The sequence below is a fragment of the Temnothorax nylanderi genome, unplaced genomic scaffold (genome assembly GCF_030848795.1).
Source record: "Temnothorax nylanderi isolate EJ_2023f unplaced genomic scaffold, tnyl_v1.0 TNYL_tig0006_pilon, whole genome shotgun sequence".
Classification (NCBI taxonomy): Eukaryota; Metazoa; Arthropoda; class Insecta; order Hymenoptera; family Formicidae; genus Temnothorax; species Temnothorax nylanderi.
Window position 1 is genome coordinate 2,975,606 of NW_027249068.1, and position 27,516 is coordinate 3,003,121.

At 33.5% G+C, this 27,516-nt stretch overlaps 2 protein-coding genes across 3 annotated transcripts in view; one reads left to right on the forward strand and one right to left on the reverse strand.

Moving 5' to 3' along the window:
- Nucleotides 1-513: 513 nt before the first annotated feature.
- On the forward strand, nt 514-3,011 carry Vps36 (vacuolar protein sorting 36). The gene is made up of 6 exons (XM_071718448.1): nt 514-727; nt 888-1,083; nt 1,170-1,525; nt 1,590-1,754; nt 1,822-2,037; nt 2,115-3,011. The coding sequence occupies exons 1-6, from the start codon at nt 632-634 to the stop codon at nt 2,292-2,294; spliced, it is 1,209 nt and encodes a 402-aa protein (XP_071574549.1). The 5' UTR covers nt 514-631; the 3' UTR covers nt 2,295-3,011.
- The window catches only part of LOC139779736 (uncharacterized), a 37,780-nt gene continuing 13,196 nt past the window's right edge, over nt 2,933-27,516 (reverse strand). Inside the window, exons 2-15 of one of the 2 annotated variants that reach the window (XM_071718213.1) lie at nt 14,596-14,693; nt 13,448-13,547; nt 12,946-13,079; nt 12,234-12,608; nt 11,374-12,093; nt 10,806-11,031; nt 10,593-10,700; nt 10,384-10,478; nt 10,214-10,280; nt 9,799-10,133; nt 9,388-9,520; nt 8,970-9,224; nt 8,777-8,896; nt 2,933-8,542 (exon numbers count right to left, since the gene is read on the reverse strand). In XM_071718213.1, coding sequence (XP_071574314.1) covers nt 8,360-8,542; nt 8,777-8,896; nt 8,970-9,224; nt 9,388-9,520; nt 9,799-10,133; nt 10,214-10,280; nt 10,384-10,478; nt 10,593-10,700; nt 10,806-11,031; nt 11,374-12,093; nt 12,234-12,608; nt 12,946-13,079; nt 13,448-13,547; nt 14,596-14,693 — 2,949 coding nt within the window. In that variant the 3' untranslated portion in view covers nt 2,933-8,359. Of the gene's footprint in view, nt 8,543-8,776; nt 8,897-8,969; nt 9,225-9,387; nt 9,521-9,798; nt 10,134-10,213; nt 10,281-10,383; nt 10,479-10,592; nt 10,701-10,805; nt 11,032-11,373; nt 12,094-12,233; nt 12,627-12,945; nt 13,080-13,447; nt 13,548-14,595; nt 14,694-27,516 lie in introns of both variants that reach the window. The other variant, XM_071718205.1, reaches the window with a different exon arrangement.

The following is a 27,516-nucleotide window of genomic DNA, read 5'->3' on the forward strand; positions in this document are numbered from 1 at the left end:
ATGAGAGCGCACCGCCAGGCCCAGGCGGCCCAGGCGCCCAACACCGCCGCTACTCGAGCGGCCAGGGTGGTTTTTTTTCGCCGTTCTGCCGTCTGCCGGCAGTCGGCATCGCAGTGGATCCACTGGATCCAAGTGGATTGTGGACAATTGTGGATACATACGTTCGACGAGCGCAAAACTCTTTTTCAAGAGTTTTGGAACGCATCGATATTTTAAAAGCGGAATTTGTCCATGGATTTACGTTCGAACGGTAGGTCGCACATTTTTATATATATCTCTGTTAATTTTTTTATTTCACACATTTATTGAAGAACAATGAGATTGGTTGTTGCAAATTTTTGAATCAACAAGAGACATACTTGAATATGATATTTAATTAACCGATGGTCGATCAACGCTCATGACCCTCTCCCTCACGACGTCGATAAACTTGCTCGTTGGCTAAAGTTCAAGGGTACCGAGCGGCGGCGTTGCGCGCGCGCGAGCCGGCACTGCCGCCACTGCCGGCAGCCCATCTAAATCAATCTTAGTTTACGGCAATCACATGAGGTAAATATGATTTTTCGCTTTGACACTTGGATTTGACAGGATTTGACAGCTGACGTTGACAGACAGTTCGCCAGTCGCCACGATGAACAGGTTCGAATACGCTGATTCTCGGTTTATGCCAAACGAGGTTTATGTGAGACGTGATATGGTCGTGCGCCTCTACGACGGTGACACAAAGGTAATAATACTAAGGATGCTACTTGCGGCTGAAAGGATCAGAATTTCTCCCAGTGGCTCGGAGAAAAGTGTGCGCTAGATGTTTAGATCTTATAATTAATCGTTCTAATTTTATACCTAAGTAGATATATTAATACTAAAATAATTTCTTACTTCGATAGACAAATTTCGAAAATGGTGAATTAATCCTAACTAGTCACAGAATACTCTGGGGCAGGCCTGGCGATATACCACGAGGTAATACCTGCTTGTCATTGTCACTTAGACATATCGTTTTCTTCGAAGAGGAAAATCCTGGTCCGTTTTCCTTCGGACGTAGTAAGAAGATTGTGTTACATCTGTCTGAACCTGCAGTTGGTAAGATTTAAGGCCTAACGAGTATATAGATACATGGGAATTATTTCCAAGTTATTTAGTTAAATGGAACGTTTATATATTTGTAGATAAGATGCCTGGTCCAACGGATAATAGCTTGTACAATTATGTTAAATTGTCGTTTAAAGAAGGTCTCGATCCAAATTTTATAACGCAATTGTCCGATACTATTATGAGACAAATGTGGGAGTTTGCTCCTGCTCCTGGATTAATCGTCCCCAATGTACGTGATAATCAAGAAAACACAAAACTGCCAACTCGCATAAAAACGCGAACGGGTATTATAGGTATTGAAAGAAGTCTACAAGAGAAGCAGAAAGAAACTGACGAAAGTATATCATTGGCATTTCAAGATCTTACGAAACTTATGGATATGGCTAAAGATATGGTGGCAATCTCAAAGACCATTTCGGCTAAAATAAGGGTGATTTTCAATAATTCCTTTATAAAGCTGACAGGTTGAGGTTCATAATGCAGGATCATTGCAGGCAAGACAAGGAGATATAACGGAGGATGAAACTGTCAGATTTAAGGCTTACTTAATGAGCTTAGGTATCGACGATCCAGTAACGAGAGATGCGTACAAGAGTAGCAACGAGTACTTGGAACAATTAGCGAAACAGCTTGCATATATCTTGGAAGAGCCGATAAAGGTTTGCAGGATATATCGCTTATTGAATGTAAAGAACGATTAAAGAAATGTTATATATCTGGTTGCAGGAAGTCGGCGGCATGATGACACTCACAGACGTTTACTGTCGTGTAAACAGAGCGAGAGGTTTGGAACTTTTATCTCCTGAGGATTTATTACACGCCAGCAGACAATTGGCGCCCTTAGGTTTACCAATTGTGTTGAGAAGTTTTGATAGCGGTGTTATGGTACTTCAAATTCGTTCTCACGACGATAATGCTGTCGTAGATCGTATAACGGAATTGGTAAGCATTGAATAACACGATAAATGTAGCCAAAATTATTTAACTTCGTTACTGTATCTACCACATAAAATTTTTAGTTGAAAGAAAAAGGATTTATGACGGCCGAAGATCTTGCACAATCAGAGGGTATATCGGTATTATTAGCACGCGAACGATTGCTAGTCACGGAGAAGCACGGCAAAGCCTGCAGGGACGATTCGATAGAAGCTCTGAGATTCTATCCCAATCTATTTTTAGAGGAAATATCTAGTGAATAATTTTAAGCTATCACAAATATACAATTGATTGCCTTTTCGAACCAATGTTGGCCGCCATCGTGTAACACCAACGCTTCAAAGTTTTATATATATTTTTTAAGTTTTCATATGTCCAAAATATGCAGTTAAATTAAACGCTATTAAAATTTAATTATCTTGTCAAATATAAATAATACTTATTTTTAAGCATAATTATTTACTTCTTTATAACGTTATAAATTTATGTAATTTTTTTTTTTGAACAATTTTAATCTATTAATATAATAATTACTTCCCTGGTAAATCTCACAAACATTGTATGAAAAGATACCTATATAATCGTATAATAATATATTTTATTTTAAAAATCAAAGCATTGAGAAAAATACGTACTTTATTGTAGTTGTAAATTGTATGAGATCAGAAATAAAATAAATTTTATATCTATGTTTAATTTCTGAACAGAAATAATTTTTCAAATAATAGGAAATATTGAACTAATTAGGAAAGAAATCAATTAAGACAGCGCGTAAAATTCTACATAATAATATGTTTATTAAATTGTTGATAAAGTAAATAATAAGGTAACTGCATGCTTCTTAGATTTAACAGAATAAATTATTTATCAGATGAGATAATGAAATGCAAGGCGTTGTCCATTAATCGAAATATATATATTTTTAAATTTATTCATTAAACGAATTGTGTAAATAGAACCGCAACCATGATTAACAATGATTCGTGTACAATTAATAGTACCTACATGACTTTCCGCATTTATGTATAAGTATAATTATGTATACACAGGATTTGGAAATTATTTTCTAAAATAGTGGGCCAATGCTTTTAAAAGTGCATATAAAGTCTTTGGAAAATTTAGAATTGATTTTTTTAGATGCAATTTTTTCACTTTTTAACTTTTGGTAAATATTTGGACACAACCCTTTAAGGACGAGTATTTTTTTCAGTATACCGCTGTGGTTTATTTGCCATGCCTGTCCTTAAAAGGTTAAATCTTAAATTAAAATTTTTTTCAAGTCCAGTTGAAATTATACGAAGTAATATTTTGTTACTCATTTTCGTAATCTACATAATAAAATGTTAAGTCTATAGACTTTATTATTAATTATAAGTTATTAATTATTATAAATATAAGATTATTAATTAAAAATTAATTTAAAGATTATTGAATTATGAAAAATATTAAATTTTAACGAATTTTAAGAAGAAATTAATTCATAATTTAAGAGAACATATCAACAAATTCTGATCCACTATTTCAGAGAGACACCCTGTATTAGACATGTTACACAGCATACAAATGTCTAATTGCTGTACAATTACCGCCCACCATCGTTAAATTGCATTATTTTCCACAAGTCAATGCAGTTATGATTTTCGTACAATTAATATATTATATAGTATATATAGTACAAGATATCGTATATGTATAACGATGCATCTTCCGCGAACATTATCTCAAACGTACCTGCTGCTTTAAAAACCATCATTTTACCAACATCAGTTGTAACGTTGAAGTCCACAACTTATATTTTAATAAATAAATAAATTACACATTTTACTTATTTGGATAAAATACCAGTCATCCATAGATATATTCTAATGTCTGGTAATTATTGTGCATTATATATACATATCTATTAATTATATTGAATAATTTGGAAATTAATTAATTATGCGCTTTTTATTTAATTTCGGCAAAGATTAATATCGATTTTATTCAATTATAAAAATTTATTGCGCAATAATAATCCTGTAAAATGGACTTTTTTTATTAACCTCAGAGTTAATGGAGGTACGTTCGAGTGCATTTCGAAATGCAATAGGGAAGGCTTGGCAAGATTCATTCTTTAAAAGGTTTCATTTTAATCAACGAGATACGAAGATTATATAACGCACATACATATACAGGATGGGGTGAATGTGCCCTTATTATATCACAGAGAGGCGTAACAAAAATATAAAATAATTTAAATTTTATAGTATTTTGTATATGTGAATCGTACACACTCATGCAATGGCTACGTGTTTCGTGATTCGTCCTACAAATTATTAACATAGTAAATTATTATTAATTATAACTTATTAATTTAATGTATTACTGGTAACACATTATATTTCCCACATAATATGTTGACTGACGTGCATCGAATTATTTAAAAGTAATCCGTTTTTACTTAATTTTATGAACAGAAGCTATATATTGATACGCGTAGCAACGCTATTTGTAGGACAAATCACTTTGCACTATTATTGTCATTATCACTCGGTTCGCACTCTCTCTCTCTCTCTCTCTCTCTCTCTCTCTCTCTCTCTCTCTCTCTCTCTCTCTCTCTCTCTCTCTCTCTCTCTCTCTCTCTCTCTCTTCCATTTTCTTTCTTTTTGTCTGGATACTTTTTGCTCTGTGTTTTATTCTTTGAGTTTCTTCTCTCATCGTTTTCCCTCCGCTTCATCGTGTACTCTTTTCTTTTCTATCCGTCTTTTCATTACTCTTTCTTCCTTTTTTATTCTTTTACTTATTCCTTCCTCCGTTTTACCGCTACAGCTAGCTTCTGACAAAATTAAATTCTGAAAAACGAGATGTAAACTATTAAACAGTTCTCATTTTTTCCCCTGAACTCGTCCTGCGCAAATGTGTCAGGTTTAACATATAGCACGTATACACGGGAATCTCAGAAGATGATGCGTACCAATAATATACGGTAACTCCAATACTTATCTCTTTTATAAGCGATATCTTTAAATTACAATTAATATAGAAAGCGCAACCGCGTTTTCGTTAAAATAAAAATCTTGGAAAACAGAACTCATCTATATATACCGTATTTCCAATTGTAGCTGTTTTCTGCGATACCGTGTATACGCAGTGTCTACGTGTATCAAACATAGACACCCAACAGTATGCGTTATGCGTATTATATGTGCATAGACGCAAATCGCGTATAGGTATGAAGAATAAAAGTTTAGTTTTGTGCTGATATACAACAGTGTTAAATGCTAATTTGCTTATCTTGGCTTACATGTATGCATACAGTTGATGCGTACGCAATACGTACAATTTATGTACAGTGCTTTATCATTATAGGTATAACTTAAATTATAATTTTTAAATTTTAATTATAATTTGCGCGTATATATGTACGCGATTCGAAGCTATATCGAGCAAACTATTTTGACCAAGCTGCTTAAAGAAAGCACGATAAAGTTGTTCTCACAAACATAATTACAAATTATGAATAAATAAAAATTCAAGCAAATTTGAGCAGTTTTAGCAAAAATGAGCAATAAATGAATAAGTAAATAAATTAAAGCTTAAAGCCAGAAATAGAGTAATTAAATATCACGATACAATAAGAAGCTTGTAAAAGAATTTACACTTGAACCAAAGATCTGTGATATCTATCTGCGTCCATTTTCAATAGTATAATTTTCCATTGTTATTAGAGACATCTGTTATTATACCTTTCGCAAAATACGCATTCTTCAAATCGATATTGTCTATCTAAACTATTCTCGCGCGAACCACCACGTATATATTATACACACACATATATATATATATATATATATATATATATGTATATTAATGAGGAGAGATAAGTATTGTTTGCAAAGAGTGCCTTACAATTAGATTTATGAAATTAATGAGAAGTGAGCGATATTAGTCCCATTAGTAATTGGCGATAGAAAAACTTGCGTAAGTTATTAATAAGTGTGAAGTGGAATTAGTTGGGTTTCCATGATGAAGAGTGTACAGTATAGATAGTAAAATTTTGTAATGCTTTTTTGTAACGCTTTCTTTTATATGTGTATATAATATATGTACACACATACACGTGCACGCGTACAAAGACTAAACTTGTGAGTTTTATTATGTATATGAAGAGGTACAAAAGTTATATAGATATAGAATAGGCGTTGAGGTCCAAAAGGCTGTCTAATCCTTGCGAGTCATTTAGCGATCGTTTTTTGTTTTTGTTTTAGTAGTGATCGAACATGACGAGTTCGATCAACGATGTCGGAACCGTTTCACATGCTAATGTCCTCGATTGCGTTCTGTAAAATAAATTTTCTAAAAAAAGAAAAAATATATGTATGGCATATTAAGACAAACTTACAGGAATTTTTATTCTGCATAAATGAATTTTTTTATCTTCAGAAGCGATTTTGAAAATAAAATTTTTTCGCGCATTATTTTTTTATATCGTAAATATTAACGGCGCTTTGTATTATTGAAAGTCCACATAATTAAATATTTAAAATAAGATTGGAAAACATTTACTATAACAGATCTTTATTTTAAGATGTAAAAAATTAAATTGTTTAATTCTCTCTATTGACGAATAAAAAAAAAATATATATATATATATAATTTTTCAAGAGAAGATTTCAAAATTGAATTAATCCTAATTAGAAACTGAATACAATTTACAGAATAATTCCCATCAGTTCTCTATAATTCATCTATTATTTACAAGGATATTATCTGATTCATTCATTCTTGGTTATTACCGAAGCCTAATAAACTCTGCACTTAAACTTTTTTATCTGTGCTGAATAAATTTAAAAACATTTTCGAAGTGTAAATCGCGAAGGAACAGGCACGCACGCTATGTATGGGTCACTAAAACATACAGCAGCGATTCTTTAAGGAGTTATTATATAGAAAGGTCTAGCATCTCCCTTACATGCTAATTTATGATATTCTTAAAGCTAATCCTACATTAAACTCTAGTGATCGTCAAAACTTGTGACCCTTAGTTTTTAAAAGGCAATGTATCGTCCAAATGATCAACATGTAACATTTATCAGGAAGTTATGGCGATTATGTAGGATCGTGTAACTTTTTTTTATGGATGTAACGAAATCATCATATCTACTACGAGTCTTGTCAGCCTCAAAATAATTCCGACATCATCGAATACTGTAATCGGGATTTGATTTTTCGTCGCATGGATCGCCTCGTCGTTGAATATGGAATGGATTGTAATCAATTGATCGGTTAAAATATTCGTGAAAAAATACATCCTGCCATTTTCCATCTACGGCGATAATTGTGCATCAGCTTTATGTATTTTATAAATAGTAATTATTTAATCATACATGTTTGGCATATATATTAGCATAGAAAAAGCGATCGATATAGAAAAAATTCAAAATTTATGAATTATTTGTTCCTAAAAAAGGGGGGGGGGTGAATAATAAGCGAATTACAGCGAATGATAAATAAAAAGTTCAATGTTTTGCTAACAACTACATGATCGGTTTTAAAGTTGTATAGCGTCAAGCGTTTGTAGTCTCTAGTTTAATTTAGTTTAGTTTAGTTTAGTTCTGTAGATTAGTTTATAATCTAATTCCTAAGAGAGAGAGAAACTTACAGTTAAAATATTCGTAAAAGGGATCCAAAACGAATTAATTGCTTTAAAAAAGTTAATTGCTTAGAAAGAGATATGTAACAGAACACATAAATTTTGCTTCAGTCGGCATTTCAGTCGGCCGCGTTGAATCCCTTTAAATAGGTCTACCTATCTAATATTTAGAAGGAAGATTTAATTGCTGCAATTGATTGCAATTTGCACGATTTTTCAAGTAACAATCTAAATGCAAAATTTACTCAAACCATTCTAATTGTCCATATCACGATTTACGTAAACGATGGTGCGGATCACTTTGGAGCTCATTCGTGCTTGATGAATTCAGTATTCGACTAACTGAATAATTGCGATAATTAGTATTGGTTCGTGCGATACAGTAGTGTGCATACAATTTCGCTCATAAATTCCGTCATCAACAATATCGCGCATATTGCGACGCGATGGTCTAAACGACCGTTAACAGTAAATAGATTTTAGGATATGCGCTTGTAATGCGCATTTCCGTGAGACTTTTATCTTATTTTACACAGATTATACATATGCGTATCCTTCCCGATATTAAATATATCAAAGAAGGGGTGTGTGACACCAAATTTTATACGAGAGGATTCAGGATTAAAAGTGATATTTTAGGATTGTTTCGCAAATTGCAGTTCTCTGGTTATTTTTAAATGGAACGCGGTTCTGTTTCTACTTCCTGAGAGGATGCCACATAGCGACCGGGCGTCGCAAGGCCGTTAACATTTGTCTCCAATGAGCCAGCGCTTTTCCCGTCGAGGTAGATCCTACAATAATGTGCCCTACAGAGTATGCCTTTGAATTTGTACCTTGATCTCCGTTCAATTCCGCCACCGTCAATCTCAGCTGTATAGTCTGAAAAAAGTTAATCATTTGATAAAGAGACGATTCCCACAAGGAGAAGGGATATAACCAGGTACAAACTTGAAAGCTTAGATTTTGCTCGAGAACTATTGTTCAATTAGGAACTATTGCTAATTAATTCGAAAGTTCACTTAACGATTCGTATTTACAAACATTGTTTTTAGAAATTAAATCATGTCTTTATTACGATTGTTGTTATTGAGAAAAATGAAAATTTATTAAAACCTGTAAAGCGTGCGCTGGCACACTGAATATTATCGCCTCGTTGAAGATTGGACTTTTCTCGCCTTTTTTCACGGATGTCTTCTTCTTATGCATCTTTTTCCCTTGTTGAAGTAGGTATACCTTGATGAAAAATATTTTTAACATTTTTTTAAACTATATTTATCCAAGTATAGAAGAGCGATGCCTGAATTACCTTGACGAAAAAATCACCCGGAGATAAACTTGTTCCGTGCAAGTTCCGCGCTTTAACTACTACGAGGGTGAGTCTCTCCGCCGTAGGCAAGTAACTAAGAGAGAACATCAACTCTCCTAGATGCGGAGTGGGTAAGGCAGGTCCACTGAGTGCCAGCCAAGTCGTAGCTGGCGGTCTTGCTGCAGGTCCGAGCTTCAAACTGGCTTCGCCGATTAAGGATGCGCCGCCGCCGATGTTAGATTCATCGGAAAATACCTGAATAATGAAAAAAAGTAATTTATTTGAATTCATGTCTCAAATTCATGTAAATTACGTCATTTATTTATTTAATAATTTAATTATATTCATACGTATTACGTATATATTTAACATGTATCAAATAGAAACTATACGGCAAGAAATTATTAGCAAAGACCACCTCAACAAGAAGTGTTCTGCCTGCTGGACCGCCATCGAGAGGAAATAAAAATTTCTCCTGATAACTAGGTGATGGACATCTCCTATAAATTCTCGTTTGCACATGAGTCTGCCTGTCGGGTAGTAGACACACTCTACGAAGAAAAAATAATCTTTAAGTATATCTACTGAGAATTCCGTTAATTATGAATTAGTTGTCTTTTATTAATTTTTTCTACTAAGAATTTGTAATTTGTTAAATAATGTCATAAAAGAATGTCCTAATACGGCAGTAATGAGACATCCTACGTATTATATGCTAGAGTCTATATGTATATAAGAGATTCTTAAGATATATTTATCATTAACGTGATATTCTATTTTTAATAAATAATAATAATATATGATACTAGTAGGTAAAAAAGATATTTACCTAACGAAAGTATCTTGTGCGGGAGAGCCATCGGCAGCAACGAGATCCCTGGCTTCCAAGACGCTTACGGCCAGATCGCCTTCGCAGTCGCTTCCGCGACCACCCCACCTCTCGTGTTCGAGTCCAACACAGATGTGACCTACGATAGGTGCTTCTTCCAGATCGTTCAGGTTGACGCTAGTATCGGAACATACGCTCTCGCAACTAATCGCTCTTTTTAAAGTGGATTCGTCGGGTGGTGGTTCCGGCTCGGGACCTAGCGAACCTCGACGATTTCCCGATCTGGTGTTACCGTAGTCGTTTATTGCGTAACCCAGGTACGACTCCTCCAGACTCTGAAAATCACAAATAATACTCTTATTTTATATTGTTTGTGAAAGGATTTGTAACGTTTTTAAGAAAAATGTATCATTGCCTGTGAAAGTCGTCTCTTCAATTGCACCTCCTCTAAGGCGGCATAGAGTTCCTGGCTATTCCTTCTCCTAACACACATAACGTACACGTTTTGACTTTATAATAATTGAAAGGTAATTTAAGGTAATAAAGAGCCTGACATTGCGTAATTTTTTATGGTAACGTTCATACCTCGAGGGATCGGCAGCATCAAGTTCTACATATTCATGAATACCATTCAGTCTTTCTATACTTTTACGTCTTTGTTCGAGGCTGTTAAAAATATCCTGGAAAATAATTCTAATTTAAGGAACCAAACCAAGTATATTACACTATCAAATATTTCTTACAATTCAATCAATTTCTTTTTAATCAGCAAAAAGATTAAAAGGTATATGTACCTCTGACGTTCGGGTAAAACTGGGATCTGATAAATAAGTACAAGACTCGTGACTGTGATCCTTAAGCAATAAGGGAGACGACGGTGGATCTTGTAGACTATTGTACACCTATAGGCAAGAGAAACAAAATTAAAAACAAGGATAAACAACAATTATTATTAAGTTATTATTAATGTTATGTAAAATAAAGTGATAAAATAAATTATATAGTACTTCTTGCGCTGTTCTATGAGCTTCGAGGTTTAATTCAGGACTGTAAAGATCAGAGCTCCGTCTCGAGCCATCGAGACCAGTCAGGTCTGGGTCGGTTTCGGCATAAATATCTCGCATATCTTGCAAGTATTCGGCATCCTGATCTTCAGTGTTATCATTCACAAACGGTGGTGATGTCGTTGGAAACGCAAGTCGCTGTACTTGCTGCGCTGAGGAGAGTACCGAACTAGGGATAAAGAAATAATATATCCTGTTATAATTCGATATAAAAAAAAACAATAAAAATATTTTCACTATTGAGTATTAAAAAATCCATAAGGATTATCCATAAGAAAATCCATATAGTTAGATTTGTAATAAAATTGTGCGTGTTTGCTCTAATATTTAAAAATTATTTTTAAATTAAATTAATCTTGAAAAGTTTTAATGTTTGAAAAATTGTACAATGTGTACTATAACCATGCAAGTAGTGTTTATAATAGAAAAATAAAAATTATGAGTTTATCGAATTATAGATTAATTTATATGTTAAAAACACATCTACTTTTATCAGTTTTTAATAACTTACTTATAAAACTCCGAAGCATCTATGTAGCTCTGTGAGGTGACTGATCTGAGCGCGCTGAAGATTCTCTCACCGGTTGTTGGGCTACTCTTCTTCGTGATCTCCTGAGACGGGTCCGGGGGTGCGGGTGGCGGTGGTATCGGGCTCAAGGCAGACTCGTTCGCGATTTTCGTCTCGTCTACGATCGATTCTTGAATTGCGCTTGCGAACAGTATCGATTCACGATTTGAGCGTGCCTGAAGCTCGTTCATGGATTCGTAGACAGGAAGGTCAGGCAAGCTCTGAATGTATTGCGAGACTCGCTGAAGATCATGCGACTTGGATAGATCGCTGTGAAACATGTAGGAATCGATATCTTCTTGATGGCCGGAAGTACTCTTGAACGGAGTCATCTCGATGTTCTGCATATCGCTATTCTTTCGATTGAGGTCGCCGTTCAGCTCCTCGCTGTTCTGAAGCATCTTTGAAATGGTCTGTGGTCCGTATATCGACTCCATGATCATCTGGTTAGCTGCGTTCGATGAATTCGTCATGCTGAAGTTATCCGCAAACCCTCTGGATTCATTCCTCGCGTATGGTCGCGCGATATGATTCCTCTGGACGATCTCGTAGCTGCCATAACTTCTATTGACATCCTCGTCGTTCAACTTGTCATGACGGTTATCTAGAGGTTCGCTTATACCGTATCTGAGCCACGCCGGCTCTTTGGGAGGCTCAAATTGCCTGTAAAGTCCACGTAAAAAGATGGAATATAAGCGGCTTTATAGTTTTAGCCTATGTGACCTAAATAAATTAGTATATATATTAAAGTTAAAGCCATCAGGAGAAATATCGCTTATCGGAAGCTTTTCTATATGTTATACCTGATTAATCTAGAATCTACGTGGTTTTGACTAGAGTAAGGTGTCATTTGGATGCTTTCCGCTATCGTCTTCGCAGGACCATTGTCGAACACGAAGGTGGAGCGCTCGATCGACTGGAAGGGGTCGTGATTCTTCGACGGTTCGCTCTGAAAGAGAAACACGGACGGACCGGGGGCTCTCGATCGTATCGATCCTCTTTGCAACGACGGCGGCGGCGTCAACGGACCTGGACCGGCTTCGTGCATTCTAATATAGTCGACAGTACTCGGCGTCTGAAGCGGCGACGGCCTCGGACGAGCGGTCGGTCGTGGTTGCGGAGCAGGCCTCAATGGTTGAGGTGGTATCGCACTGCTGCCGAGAGGCGGATGTAGATCCCTGTCGACAGCCTCAAATCTGTATACAACAGTATGAAGATGTAATATATTTTATATGTATATAATTTTTTTAGGTATTTATTTTTTATTTTTTATTATTAACATATTTAAATTTAATTTAACTCAATGTTATCTTGTTATGAAAGACATTAGATACAAAATATAGTTGTTTAAGGTTTCTTTCTTTGTGTAAAAAATTTCATTATTATTCACATTATAATATTCTTAGCCTCAATTACTTATATTCATAATGTAGACAATTTTATAATCTGATTGAAGTAACTTGATTAATTGTATGCGAATATTATAAAATCGTAATTGGTCAATTGATCGCATACCTGGTAAAGGCGCCTTGCGCATCTAGCCGGAGGTCGCTATCGCTATGCAAGAGATGTTGAGAGGCATTCCCAGTCTGGCGATATAGGCCTGGTATTGTCTGGGCGGTTGGATGCTGAGCCTTTACCAATCCCACCTTTAAATAGTACCATATAATTGGACATAATTTAAAATAATATAAGGTTATAATAATATAAAGCTGTAAAAAATATTCTAAAGATTCTGCATAAATGTCTTGTATTCTTGTTTTAAAATTGTAACACTTACAATTAACCATAATAATAATAATAATATAATTGTAAAATAACAGAAAAAAAATTCTAAATTCTCAAGGCAAAATTGAATATTTGGCGTTTAGCAATCAAATATTAAAATAAAATAAAAAATATATTTTAATTATAAATAATTGTTTTAGATAACAACTGCAAATTTTTACAAAAAGTAGTAATAAAACTTTTTTATAAAATCCAAATGTAATTTAACTTACGTTTTGAAATACATTACCTTTTCTTCCCGCGGTGCCCAAAGCCAAGAAAGCCTTTGTCTCCATTCCTCGCAAACGTTCCAGACATTCCTGGTGCCAAATTGCCATCCAATGCAGTATCTGTGGGATTGACGCGACTACAGAAGCTAAACGCTAATTATGCATATACCACGTATCATGAAATAACTTATTTGAAATTGTAATTCGGAAATAACGGATCGAATTTTAGAGAACAAAATAAAATAAGCTGTTAAGCTGATGAACAAAGTTGAAACTGATTCGTCACTCGATATTCTTTCGTTCATAAGTTTTTGATTACTTTATTATGATTGATTATTTGTCGTAATCTAAATGGATTTATTTAAACATTTTAATAATAAAATTATATTTAACTATGTGAATTGTATGTATGTGTTTTTAATTTCCTATATAATTTTTATTGTAAAGAATATTAAATGAATCACTTCTTTTTTTTAATTTCTCTGTATATCTTCTGTTTTTTATTATGCAGAATGCTCTTAACATGTAATATCTATGCAATGTATTTTAAATAAATTATATTATTTTTTTATCTTACACATTTTTCTCAATTGCGTTTGCCACATCTTGTTTTTTATCTTGTTCTTTAGACTAATCGCGAATCATTCACATGCTTACAGCAATTCAACATTACTTAAACTCACAGTTATCCCTCATTGTTCTCATATAATACACTTCTGGGTGAAACAAAGATTTGATTTATTATTCCGAGGAAGAATATCAAGGATCAAGCTTGTGCTTGGACAAATACCAAATTGGTAGTGTAATAATTGTTCGTCGAATGACGCTTTCACCTGTTGCACACATTAACGCGTTTACCAGTTTCTAAAGGGGTATACCATTATATTCTTACGCCAACGATTACGGACAAAGAAGAGATTATCAAAGAAAAATTGAGAATTAAGGGTAACATTCGTAGTTACTTTTTGTGAACTGATAGCTTTCTTGCTTACTTAATTACATTCAGTACGCTATATTATATATAAAATATGTACATATATGAATATTTCTTTAAAAAACCTGTGATTCTCTATTTCAATTATATAAAAGTTTTTATTCTCTAGTGATAACTGGATTGATGCGCGATATTATTGGATTTTATTATATTAAAATTACTATTGTGTGTTACCTTTTGCAAAGGACAAGCGTGGCACCAGCAGCAATGACGATGATCAAAGCTACTCCGAGTCCGGTAAGAGCCCAACCCATAGCTAAACCCGAAAAATCCTGTAAGATTGTAAACCCTGAAGCACACAAATTTACGAAATCAGCATTTTAACTACATTAATTAAGGGATCAAAAAATAATTAAAATGTGTTTTCTTTATTTAACTGATCATTATTTAACTGATATGCAATTGCGAATATAAAGATATTTGATTTTTATTGATACCAATATCGCAATAATATAAAAACACACGTTAGTGTGTATATGGCACTTTAATATAAATTTTTTATATGTACAAACGTTTAATAAAAATTTATTTAAGAAATAATCTCTGCTTCTTTTAAGTAAGAATGCTTGATTGATTTTAATAATGAATTAATATATACATAGCTGCGCGATCGATGGATTGCAAATTAAAAAGAGAATATTACGTTCGAATACAAGCAGAAATGTAGAGAGGCCACGTGTCGACGAAGTAACACTTTTGCTTTTGTTTCTTTGATACTCTTTCTGCTAGTGGGAACAATGGTGGCAATTAGTGGTAAGATTTCAGCTTGAAATTGAGAAGAAAGCAAAAGAAATTTTCAAGTATATCTATTCAATGGTTGATTTCTGTTTCTCCTTCATCTTTTTTGCAAACAAAAGCCGAAGGAGAGATTACAAAGATACTTTTAAAATTTACCTTTAATTTAGCTAGAAATCGATTACTTGGATTGCTTCTATAACGGAAAAAAATATAATATAGAAAATGTTCCGAAATTATATTTAAATATTATTTTAGTTACAATTTTATAAATAATATTATAAATAATATTATTACGCACGTGCACAAAAATGTTATTATTGTTGTCGTTTCAGTTTATAGGAAAAAGATGCATGCTCATATAATAAAAATTCGTCGACAATAACTAGAAGAAGTGGGTCAGCCAAGAGCTGGACTACTTCTAGTTACATTTGTGTCATTGTGTCAAGGTAACCGAGATTACTAAAATCTCTCTAATTTGGTATTGCGCTGGAGATATTATTCGATTAATTCATAATATACAAAAGTTTTTAATTAGATATTATCATTTTTATAACTGGACTGGCGCCGATTAGCTGCGGAATATAAATAAAGAATAAAAAACAAATACAAAAATTGTAAATATTTCGATTTTTTATTCTATCTAAATAGGTATTTAATTAGATACATTTATTAAGAGTCATTTAAAATTATTTCACCAAGATTTCCTATCGTGCATCGTATATACCAGTCTGCTCATTATTGCCGATAGTTGGCAAAGTTTTAGAATCAAACTTAGCGAGTTATCATGAATAATTCACACGTATAAATCATTTGTTACAAGTCCATTACCTTGAAAGTTTTTACTTTGTGACGCACGTAAATTGGATTAATGATCTTTACAATTACTGACTTTGCAATTTTCGTTATAAATATGTTTATCATCAGCTTCATAAAATCCAATCTCTGATAATATATAGCTGCTATAATGTCGGGTCGGTACCTGGATGTTCATTTTTTTAAGTAAAATCCGATAAGCTTTGAACTTTCTGTTGTCTAGTCCATATTTATGAGATATTGTAAATCGTGCAGGGCTGAAAACTGCAAAGAGCAACGCGCTGTACCCAGCTTCTAATTTATGCCTCTTTAACAAATCTATATGTATATTTGAACCATGTTTGATGATACTTACATTATTTCCCAAGCAGTCATGACATTAACATGATATACATAGATACGTATATAAGTCTTTAACGTTCTTCAAAATCTACAGCATTTATGAAATTAATATATTGACTATAGCAAGACTGAACTAATTAAATATGCATTTCCTTATTTCATTATGCAAATATTTCTTATGTCTGGGATATCGTAAATATATATTTTATTTTATTAATAACCAAATCTGACTCGAATTTTTATCATGTAGAGCGTCAAAAATCATATATCAAAAAGGAAAAAAATAATATATCAAGAAAGAGAGGCAGACGAAAGGCGATAGAAAGTAAAATATCGAACTCTATAGTGAAGTATCTTCGTCTGCGCATGCATCGGAAAGTGCCTGAGGGAAATAGGGATATAGATTAAATATTTACTGGATATTTGACTAGTACGTTCACTTTTCAAATCAAATATATCCTGCTATACAATCATTTCTTTATCAACTTTATCGGACTTGAGTAATCGCCGTTTAATTCTGCCTACGTGAAGAAGAGTTCTGAGAGGAAATATTGTTAACAATAGTATATTTTTTTATCTTAATGGAGCAACAATAAATTATTTAATTGTGATATCCTAGGCATATAAGAAATATTTTGTTTGATGAACTAAGGAAATGCATATTTAATTAGTCCAGTCTTGTTATAGCCAATATATTATTATTTGTATAATCTTATTGTTAGTTTCATTCTCGAGAATTATTATTTCTATATACAATATTTTCGAGAAATGTTGCTTCAAGCGCTATTTTTAGAAAAGCCATAAATTATTACATTTCTTCGTCTCAATTTTAACACCAGATTCTCTGATAAAGTTCATGTGGATTCTTATCTGAGGGAAAGTATCGAGAAACCAATATTATAGTTCCGCAGTTACAAACGATTGAAGATGAAGTATTTTCAACGAATTTCAGCAAAGTCTCAAGCGGCAAGCAGGTAGCAAAACCATCTTCTTTAGTTAACTTGACGGAGATTTTACTTTAAGAGAATTTTAATTTAAAGTTTAGTTATATATCAAGATATAAAAAATTGAAGATTGAGAAATTGAAGCAAATAATAATCTTTCCCTTGACATTTTCGTTAAAGAAAGGTTCACTTTATTTTTATATACGTCAGAGAATTTGTAGAATTTGTAGAAAGTCGCGAATTATAAGAAATCCTATATTATTATTTAAAATAGTGTATTTTTTCAGTAAAATTATTTCTTCTGGTAAGTAAACCATATCCAATATTAATTCTAATTTAAAGTCCACAACCTTAAAAAGTTGTAAACGTTGTTTGCACGCCCTTCGCTAGCTTGTCTCATCAATCTTAAATGTTTCCGAGTCATTCGCACTGTACGATTCGATGACGTTCGCCATCGATCTGTCCCTCATTCTTCAAAATGCGTTATTTCAGAGGAAGTTCTAACGAGGTACGATCCTGCGGGTTACTAGGTCACCCGTTAGGCAAGTTTAATATGCTTTAGGATCGCGAGGAATTTCAAGACCGCCGCATTCTCGACTCACCTCTCTCGCAAGAGTTTTCCTCCTTTCACCGTTATCCGGGCATAAGAACCATCTCAAAGAAGGAAGGAAATTGTTTGAGAGAAGAAGGATGGCTGCCGGAATACGAGAAAGACGGAGAAAGTTCGTGAGAAAGAAGGAATCTACAATGGGACGTGTCAAGGGCTTCTTTTTTTCTTCGTGTTGCTTCGGATCCGCCCTTTATACGTAAACTATAGGATAGGTGCATGAATGTCGGAGGAGCGTGAAAGAGAAGTCTCTGAGGAGCCTTTCCCCCTCTATAATTTCCGACGCTAACTTCGGAAAAGAATTTTCCTGCTATCTCTGGAGAGCCGACGACGCTTCGATATATTACTGCTATATGGTTTCCATTAAATGTTAATAAAAAAAAAAGAGATATTGCGTTATAAATTTTGTGCGTTTTTTGTATACTACAATATGTATTTATCTACCACATTTCTACCATGTTTGTATGGTATTGCTAGCAAATTGTTAATTAACTAATCGAAAAGAGATGAAATGTTTTGCAATTGACATTTAGATATAGAATTAGTAATATTCCTTTGATGATGTAACAAATTTAATTTTAATAAAATGAAATTGTCATCGACAGATGTCATACATACATCTTGTTGGAACGCATCATTTACAGTAATCTTTGCATTAAATTTTACATTAATGTTAAATGGGTTAAAATGGTGCACCGTTGGCGCAACTGTAGTCATCATTGTTGTACGCGGTGTATTAACAGCGAAAATATTAATACAAATTATAATACTGATCGCTGCGATTCGGTTATTGCACAGGCAAAACATAAGTCAACTTTCTTACACACAATTAAAAAAAAAAAAACAATAAATTATTTATTGGAATAAACATTACAGCCAAAGGTTTCTAAGTTTTATTTTATTCGCAAAAAAAGATTTTTTTTGCCGAACACACAAAACTAAAGAAAGAATCAAATTGTTCCGAGGATTTTATTTTTATTTTTATAAAAATTTCCCTTTTATATGACACACGCGCGCCAATACACATGCGGCAACGATCGAGTCAATTAATTTCTGTGTTTCGTCATTTCCTCATTCCATGGTGCTTCCGGTGATAGACCGGAATTGTCTGTAAATACTCGCGCGATTCCCTCTTTCCCTGCGTTTTCCCCGAATCCCTCGTACCTAGAATACCTAGATGCTAAACGAGGCGGAAATCAATGCAGGCTGAGACAAACCTCTATTCGATTTTAGAGAGATGGTCGCGGAGTCTGGTTCATCGGAGTCTGGTGAGCTGTGCGACGTACACGCGCACGTGTGAGGCTACCTACTACTATACGTTCTCTCAAAGAGAAGTGGTGGATGAATATGGTCGCAGCTAGCGGGACAACGTAATCAGATTTGCGAGAGAGTGATGGGTTCCATCAGCGCTTACAACATATATCTCCATCTTCGTCCCTTGCATTCTCTGTACGTCTGAATAGCTGTTTCGTCCTGGACACCATCCATTTTTTAGTTTACTTTCACAGCAAAGCAACCGTATGGTGAAGAACTATGTTAAAAGATATATAGACGTACATACTTACATACACGTACATTATTATACATAAATATATTTTTCAAAACAACGTACTTTGTAGAATTTACATATACGAGCGGCAATGCGATGAACAAAATAAGAAGGAACGTGTCCAATGAAGAAATATACTCTTGTGCATCAAAATATCTGCATTAAACAAATTATTTAACCCTTTTTAGCATGATTTTATCACGATTTGAACAATTTCCCAATCCTTGATTTCCTCTCCACTTAAAACGATATTTTTCGATATACATGAGACAAAGATATTATCATATTATTCTTATTTCTTTTGTTAAAAGTTAAATCCAGTTACTGTCCTTTTCATAATTTTATAAGAATATAATTTTATTTAGCTTCATTTCTCGCACGTCCTAAATCCATCATCGGAAACACGCAACGCGGAACGTAATATAAGTATAACGTGATGGCCTCCTTCACGCCAAGCTAAAGCTTTCGTTGCCAGTCCGTCGGTCTCGACGGTCCCGACTGTCCATTTAATTACCTTAAAAGCTGGGTGGAGACTGGAAAGAAGTTGGCCACCTTCTGACACGTTAATAAATGCACTTAGATGCATCGTTGTTCGTATAGCAAGTACATTAAGAGATCTTCGCGGTTCGATGATCTTTGAGAGATAATAATTTTATTCGGGTTTTAAATTAACAACACAACGGTAATGTTATCCATTAATATATATATCTAAAATAATAAAATATCTATCTGCTTTTATCGCTCTCTATATAATATCTATTACAGTGAATATTTTTATCTTAGATAATAAATAAATATATTTAATAAAATCTAATACTGCTGTCATGAATTTAGTTAGTTACTTTGCTTATCAATCAAACTCGTTTAATTATCGCTGCCAACAGTGACTTCAAAGGGCCTCTGGAAACAAAGCTCCTTTCGTTAAGAAATGCTTTTCGGTTTACTGATGTAGTTCGCTGTAATCGCAACCTTGGTCGCGTCCAACTCAAACGGGATATCGCGGGACTAATTATTTGTTCTATTATAATAAAAGAATGATAAGACCACCGAGATGCAATGTCGAGGCTTAAGATTGTTGCAATCTTTGAAGTATTAATCAATTTCCGAAATATTTTGTTGAATTAAGAGACTTTGTTCAATTAGACTAGAGAATTTATAGTTCTAATGTGAAAAATTAGGTAGACATAAAGAAAATGATAAACGCGATATATGATAACTCAAGTATAAATTGCTTAATTAAATAATTTCATAAAGGGGCTAGCGAACAAAGCTCGTTCTTAGTGCTTATAATTATATATTACAAGCGACGAATATATACATATATATTCCAATTTAAAACTGCGAGCCGATAAATGTCGGACTGAAACACAGCTATCGTTGGAACATTAAAAACCCTTCCCTCCCCGGAATTAAATCGACGCGATTTAATTATCTAAAAACTGTAAAGAAATTATTGCGAAAAATATTATCTCAGTCAGGATCCAAATTATTTTTCGCAATAATTTCTTTACAGTTTTTAGATAATTAAATCGCGTCGATTTAATTCCGGGAAGGAAAGGGTTTTTAATGTTCCAACGATAGCTGTGTTTCAGTCCGACATTTATCGGCCTGCAGTTTTAAATTGGAATATATATGCAGTATATTCATCGCTTGTAATATATAATTATAAGCACTAAGAACGAGCTTTGTTCGCTAGCTCCTTTATGAAATTATTTATATTATGCGAACATGACAAATTGTTTGCTTAATTAAATTATCTCGCTTTTCAATGCCAGTTTTACGTCAATGCGTGATATTTGTCTCGAGCGCAACGTAAATTCTTTCTTCTAGCGGCCGACCATACTACGTCTAGTACTACTGGTGCGCAAAGCAGTTACACACACATAATATGAGAAACCACAAAACATCACTCCGTAAAACCACGTCCATCCGGTCCATCTGCCCGCTGCCGCAGCGCAGAGTGCGATGTTTTACACGCGACAAAGTGTTATTTTCTGACGGTGAACGAACGAACTCTCGGAAAAATCGAATTTTGCTTAAAAAACTAAATTTATCACCGCTTTTTAGCGAATATTACTGATGCAGATTAAGTAGCATCTTGACATTTATCACGAATAAAATTTCAGTATTATTACTAAAATCCTTTAAAAAATTGTATTTTGCTGCTTATTTCATTGGTAAATTTGATATCTCATTGTCAGCATTGACTGAAAATTATTTGAATTAAAAAAATTCAAACAAATTTATATTAAAAAAATATATATCATGTAAGTGATTACTTAAACATTAGATGTTTTGTGAAACAGTTCAATTTGTCCAAAAAGCAAAACATACATGTACGATGAAGAGGTGAGATTTATTCATAACGCCTAAATAATGATCATATGCATATATGCGCGTTTATAACATTTATCGATTTCGCCGTACGACACTTCGCTATGCTGTAACACCACTTGTGACGAAGACCATGTTACAAGGCCGAAGAGAAAAATCCATATCCCCGACGAATTCTGGGAATACCCTACTCGTTTACAACGTTCCGCAAATCGATAATTAAAGAAATTCACCGATAAACATTCGCTCCCAGTTCTGCATTGATATCAGTTAGCGAAAATATACGATAAACACATATACAGTCGCGTGAAACTACGACTTTTCGGTGGTCGCGGTACACAGTTCTATTTTCGGGTTCGCAGCATCATCATTGCACATTATCATATCGATAAACTTAATTGCTCAATCGTTAGATTATACGCATTCAAATGTACCTTACACCGTTTATACCTAATTTTTTTTATATCAATGTTTCTCAAAGTTAACATATAACGGTATATTAGTATATCATGCGTTATTGGAGATAAAAAGAGGTCAATAAATTATTTCTTTAATATAAAAATTTTACTAATTAACATACACAGTATACTATGAGTTTTGACTTGAAGAAGATATTTGAGAATCGCTGATGTGTAATTAGCAGAGAGCAACGATTTATAGTTTGGACTGCACATAACAACAAAGATTCGTCGACAGCATGCAGAAATGAACGAAACGAAATGAAAAAGCTGTACTGTTATATAAAAAAAGCTCTGCAAAATGCAGAATTAGTAAATCTTTAGGCAATAATTTTCTCCTCAGCAAATTGCAATAATCTCTATATAGTTATACTAGACATAGTTTAGCAACGTTCTACAGCATTTGATGGCACTCTTTATCTAAACCAAGAGGAGATCCCACCAGTTACACGCATCTCTTTTCAGATGTTTTTCGGATTCATACTCGGGTGCAGGTATCGAAATAATGGAACGTTAAACCAAAATTATTTTTATATGTAACGCGCACAGGATAGACTCATTCGCGCTCTATAACTTGTGCCACAATTCAAATAGTCTCGCATGCACGTGAATTAAAAGCAGACCCAGATAACAATGGTCGACGTGTGTATAATACCGTACATTATATAAATATAGTATAGTGTAGTATGCTTTATTTGTACTACGCATAATTAATATACCGAACATTATTACATTTGAAATGTATGCTCCGAATGTTGAAAGCTGTAAAGTCATTACTGAGATCACAGCTGAGAATACGGCATCAGAGAGTACGCTTTATTGTTGTTCGTATTTATTTTGCATGTCTGGTTGGTGGTGATTTTAGACTTTAGACGACGGCAACGTATCGATATATGTAGATGTTAGTAGTGTACTAATACTTAGTGCGACCTATCATGGTGCGCAGGAATAGCCCGAGGCACGCCAGCTATTGGCATTCTGGCATCCGGGAGAGAGACAAAGAACGTTAGCCCTCTAGCCGGGGGTATTGGACTATTGGATTCCTCTCTCTTCTCCTCTATATTCTCCTCTCCTCTCCTCTCCTTTCAGACATGCTGTCTTTCTTAGTTCATCCACTCTCTCGCATCGTCTCACCTCTTATTTTCCTGCGCTATCTGAATAAACGGCAGAACTTATTAAACCACGCCCGCTAGCTGTCTATCTCTTCCTAACGCATTTTCCAAAGTCGAATAGACAGCTGAATCGTAGTGGACAATGAACATGATGGATGCCTCACAGAATGAAAGCCAAATAATTGCAGGAAATCTTTCTAAAATAGAAAGATATCTAAAATAACTTACATGAATCATATAGCTATTAATATCCTGATATTAACTGATAACAGTCTACATTTTGCTCACTTATATATATTTACAATTTTACATGTAAATTTAATTTTCTCTAATTACACGTTATTTATGAGAAAATATGCATTATAATTAAAAAATTAAAAAATTAAGATATAAAATTATATCATTGTTACGGCTATTTACTGTTACGCAGTTTTCTCTACTAGGGAAAGAATAGGCTAAAGAGTTTAATTTAACAGTCTAATTTTTCGAATAATGGGGAAATGTAATAATGCGTTATCTGTCTAAAAATCCAGCAATACGATATTTCGAGCAACGGAAAGCGCAGTACGTTATCGTCTATCGAGAAAGCAGTTAGTCTCGAAAATCAAGCTATACTAGACGTTAATGTACAAACGGTGTCAATATAATATCCGATTATTCCCTGTATCGATTTGCCTTCTCTATCCTGTTTTTCTTTTTCTTCCGTTGCATGCGTTTTCTGTGCGTAGTTGAACGGAAGCGATAAATGACGTGAATAATAAATAAGACGGAAATAACGAGTAAAAGGTATAAGTCTGATAATCTACGACCCACTTTGCCAATTTTTATCAGGATCTCTCTTTTTTGAACTCGTCTTTCTTATTTTTATGTAGGTCTTTTCGCGTTTCTCTTTCTCTCTTTCCATTCGTTTCTTGTATATCTCCTTCTCCTATTCAACATGCTCGTCGAAAGGAAAAGATAACAAGTAAAGATGCGACAACTTTGTGCAGCCGCATTCTTTTCTCAACGAACTAAAACCGAAGTAAAAAAAAAAAAATGCGGAGTTAAAATTGATTTTCAAAATCGACAAAATTTCTTGCCTAATTTTTTAAAAGTTAACTAATGTCGATTTTTATAATACAAAAGGCAGTGTTGAAAGCATTTTGTATCTTTATTTGTATATATTAAATTCTTGAATAATTGGAAGGACTTATAACAGCATCCCGTTTTATTAATTAAATTTGTTAAAATATTTATATATAATTTTTTTAATAATTGATAAAAATTTTCGGTTTAAGCAAATGTTAAAGATTACTAGCATGGTTAGTTTGGTTGATAGCTAAATAGTGATCTAGTAATCGTTTAGCTTCGTTACTTGTTGAACGTGAGCTATTGTCTAGCGCCGTTTATTCTACCTAAATAGATTTCGAAGCGAATCAATAAGACAATAAGCCCACATAAAGGTAACTACTACACATCAATTACATTCGCTCTATACTATCCGCGTGATTTGTACGAAAATTGACGTAGGACACTCACAACAATCAGTTGAATAACTCGTTGTCTCCAAAGTAAACAACAAGTTAGTGTAAATACAATAATTGTTGCTCGATCGAATTTAGCAAATATAAAAATTAATCTAGTCTTGTGCGCATTATTTTAAAAAATTTAAATTATTATTAATACAATTTTGCTATAAAGTCTTATAAAAAATTCGTAAATTATTGTATATATTTATTATATAGCTTTTCATAATTTTATTAATATGAAAATGTTCTCAGCAACAATTAATATTGAGGATTTGTAAATGGTAATTTTCTGTAATATTGTTCCTAAAAATAATATATTACTATTTCCAAATGCGTATAATCTATAATGGTTTAAATCTCGTTAAAAATAATATGAGTTTTTATAAATCATTTCTTTTCCATATTTTATGTTGACTTTCATTTTTATAAGGTATTTTATGTTAACTTTCTGTTCTATACTAAATATATCATTTTTTTTCATATTTGTTTCATATTGTCAAACACCTGATAATGACTAGTTTGGGTTACAAATAATCACTAAAACTCAACTATTTCCATGCCGCGTAAGACACAATGATAATCATACGTGCATGGTACAAATCGATATTGACGAAGTTTTATTCAATCGTTTGATAATTGTCATTTGATGCGCAGCACGCGTCATTGTCCATAGTTAACTTTCATCTCGAACAATACTGATTGCAGGTGCAAAGATAATACCGTAAAAGCTCATTGCGTGCTCCTACGAGATAAGTTACTTGTCCTGAAACGGATTCAATTTCAAGTTTCCTGCTATAGAGACAAAAGGAAGCTCAAATCAAAAGGACTTCTAGCAAACTAATAGAGCTTCCCTGCAATTCTATGCATGAGGAAAATAGCTTCAAATTTTATGTATACATATAAAAAAATTGTATCGCTGGTCAGAATTTGTAAAATTTTAATTTACATTATTAGAATATAGAAATCTGCTTTACACATTTTGAGAACTACATAGTAGGCATATTTGTTAAACATATTATTATATGTATATATAGGGCGTATCAGACCAGGTATCCCAACCCGATTTTTTCATAAACGCGAGAGGTGAGACGAAATTGAGGAGAAATGTTAAGCCTCATATCCTATATCCGAAAAATAGAACGAGGATATTTTCATTTTCCGGAACTGACCAAAAGTAGTAGCTACTACTGCGGTCAACTTTACACCATATCTCTTCGTATTAATCAAGCCAATGTTATTCAATACATTTCGTTTTTTAATATATTTGTATTTACTCGTTTTTCTAATATATTTATATTTAGATATTCGTCGATACATAAACGTAAACGCCGCGTAAAAAGAAAAACATGCCATGCTCTCTGACATTCCAAATTTCATTTTATATAGTTTTATTTATTCGATTTCCTGCAGGCGTGCATATTACTCTGAGCTACTCTCGCTCGCAAAATTAAATAATCCATTTATGGGTGAGTGCATTTTAACGTACCTACGTTGTATCGTGCTAAAATGCATTCTGTTAAAATCCTAGGTCGTCTATATAAATGGTGAACGATACGGCAAACGATAAATTAATACCAGGGATTAAAAATTAAAATTTCAAAGTCATAAAAGAGCAAAAAGATAATCATATTTTTGAGTAATTAAACAAAGCGTTTTAGTTTGAATTAACTTTATAAGATATAAGCCATAAACAATTACATTTTATATATTTTTTTAAAATAATAGTTTTTTAATCACATACTTTTGTTTCGAATTTTTCTTCAATTTTCGTTCCGTTCTAGCTTTAGCCACAGAATTAAATTTATATCGATATCGGTTAAAAATATTATAAGATCAATTCTCCCTCGTAATTCGCATCTCGTAAGTAGTATCTAAGTACCGGTTGATATGCAAACATAAACAGTATTCGGGGACACATCCCAAGTTTGTTTTTATCACAAAAAAAAATAAAAAACAATAGGAAAGCTGGCACTTGAGAGACACGATGTACCTGCCTCACGTCAGAAAACAATTTGCCGAAAGTCGAAGACGAAAGTAGAGGGACTTTTCGTGAACGTGACGGTTTTATCGGAAAACTTTTCGGTAGTATGGCAATTTGCCTGTAATTTTATGACGTTACGTGCGGGAGATACGCGGAAGGCTGTAACGCAGAAGCGGCTGTCTATCTGCAAGGTTACACGCGTCGCATTGATGCGTTTCATCGCAAAAAAACATGCGGTAAACGTGATGCTCCGGCTGCGACGTAATACGAAAAACACGGCGAGGATTTATTACAAGTATCAACGCGAGAAAGTCGACATTCTTATCAAAGTTGCCGCATACACGCGCCTTGAAAGATGCCTCAGTGAAATAAAATACTTACAAGGAAATTTTTGACATATTTGCAGATTATAATTGATTTTAAATATAACTGAAGATTGAATTCTATACCTGAAAATTAAGAATACATGGCGTATATGGAATGTTTTTGAATTTTGATGAAAAATAGACAGAACAAAGAGAGTATTTCAATTTGCACAACGTTGATTTTAAATGACCGATTTTTTGATGAATTTAAAGTAAATTTTTTTTAATGAAAATGTTGAAGCTAATAAATCCCGAGTTATGTAACGATTGAAAATAAAAGACTTTTAACGATGTATTATTTATAGAGAAGTAAACATAATCACATCAAACGATATCCTTTTTTA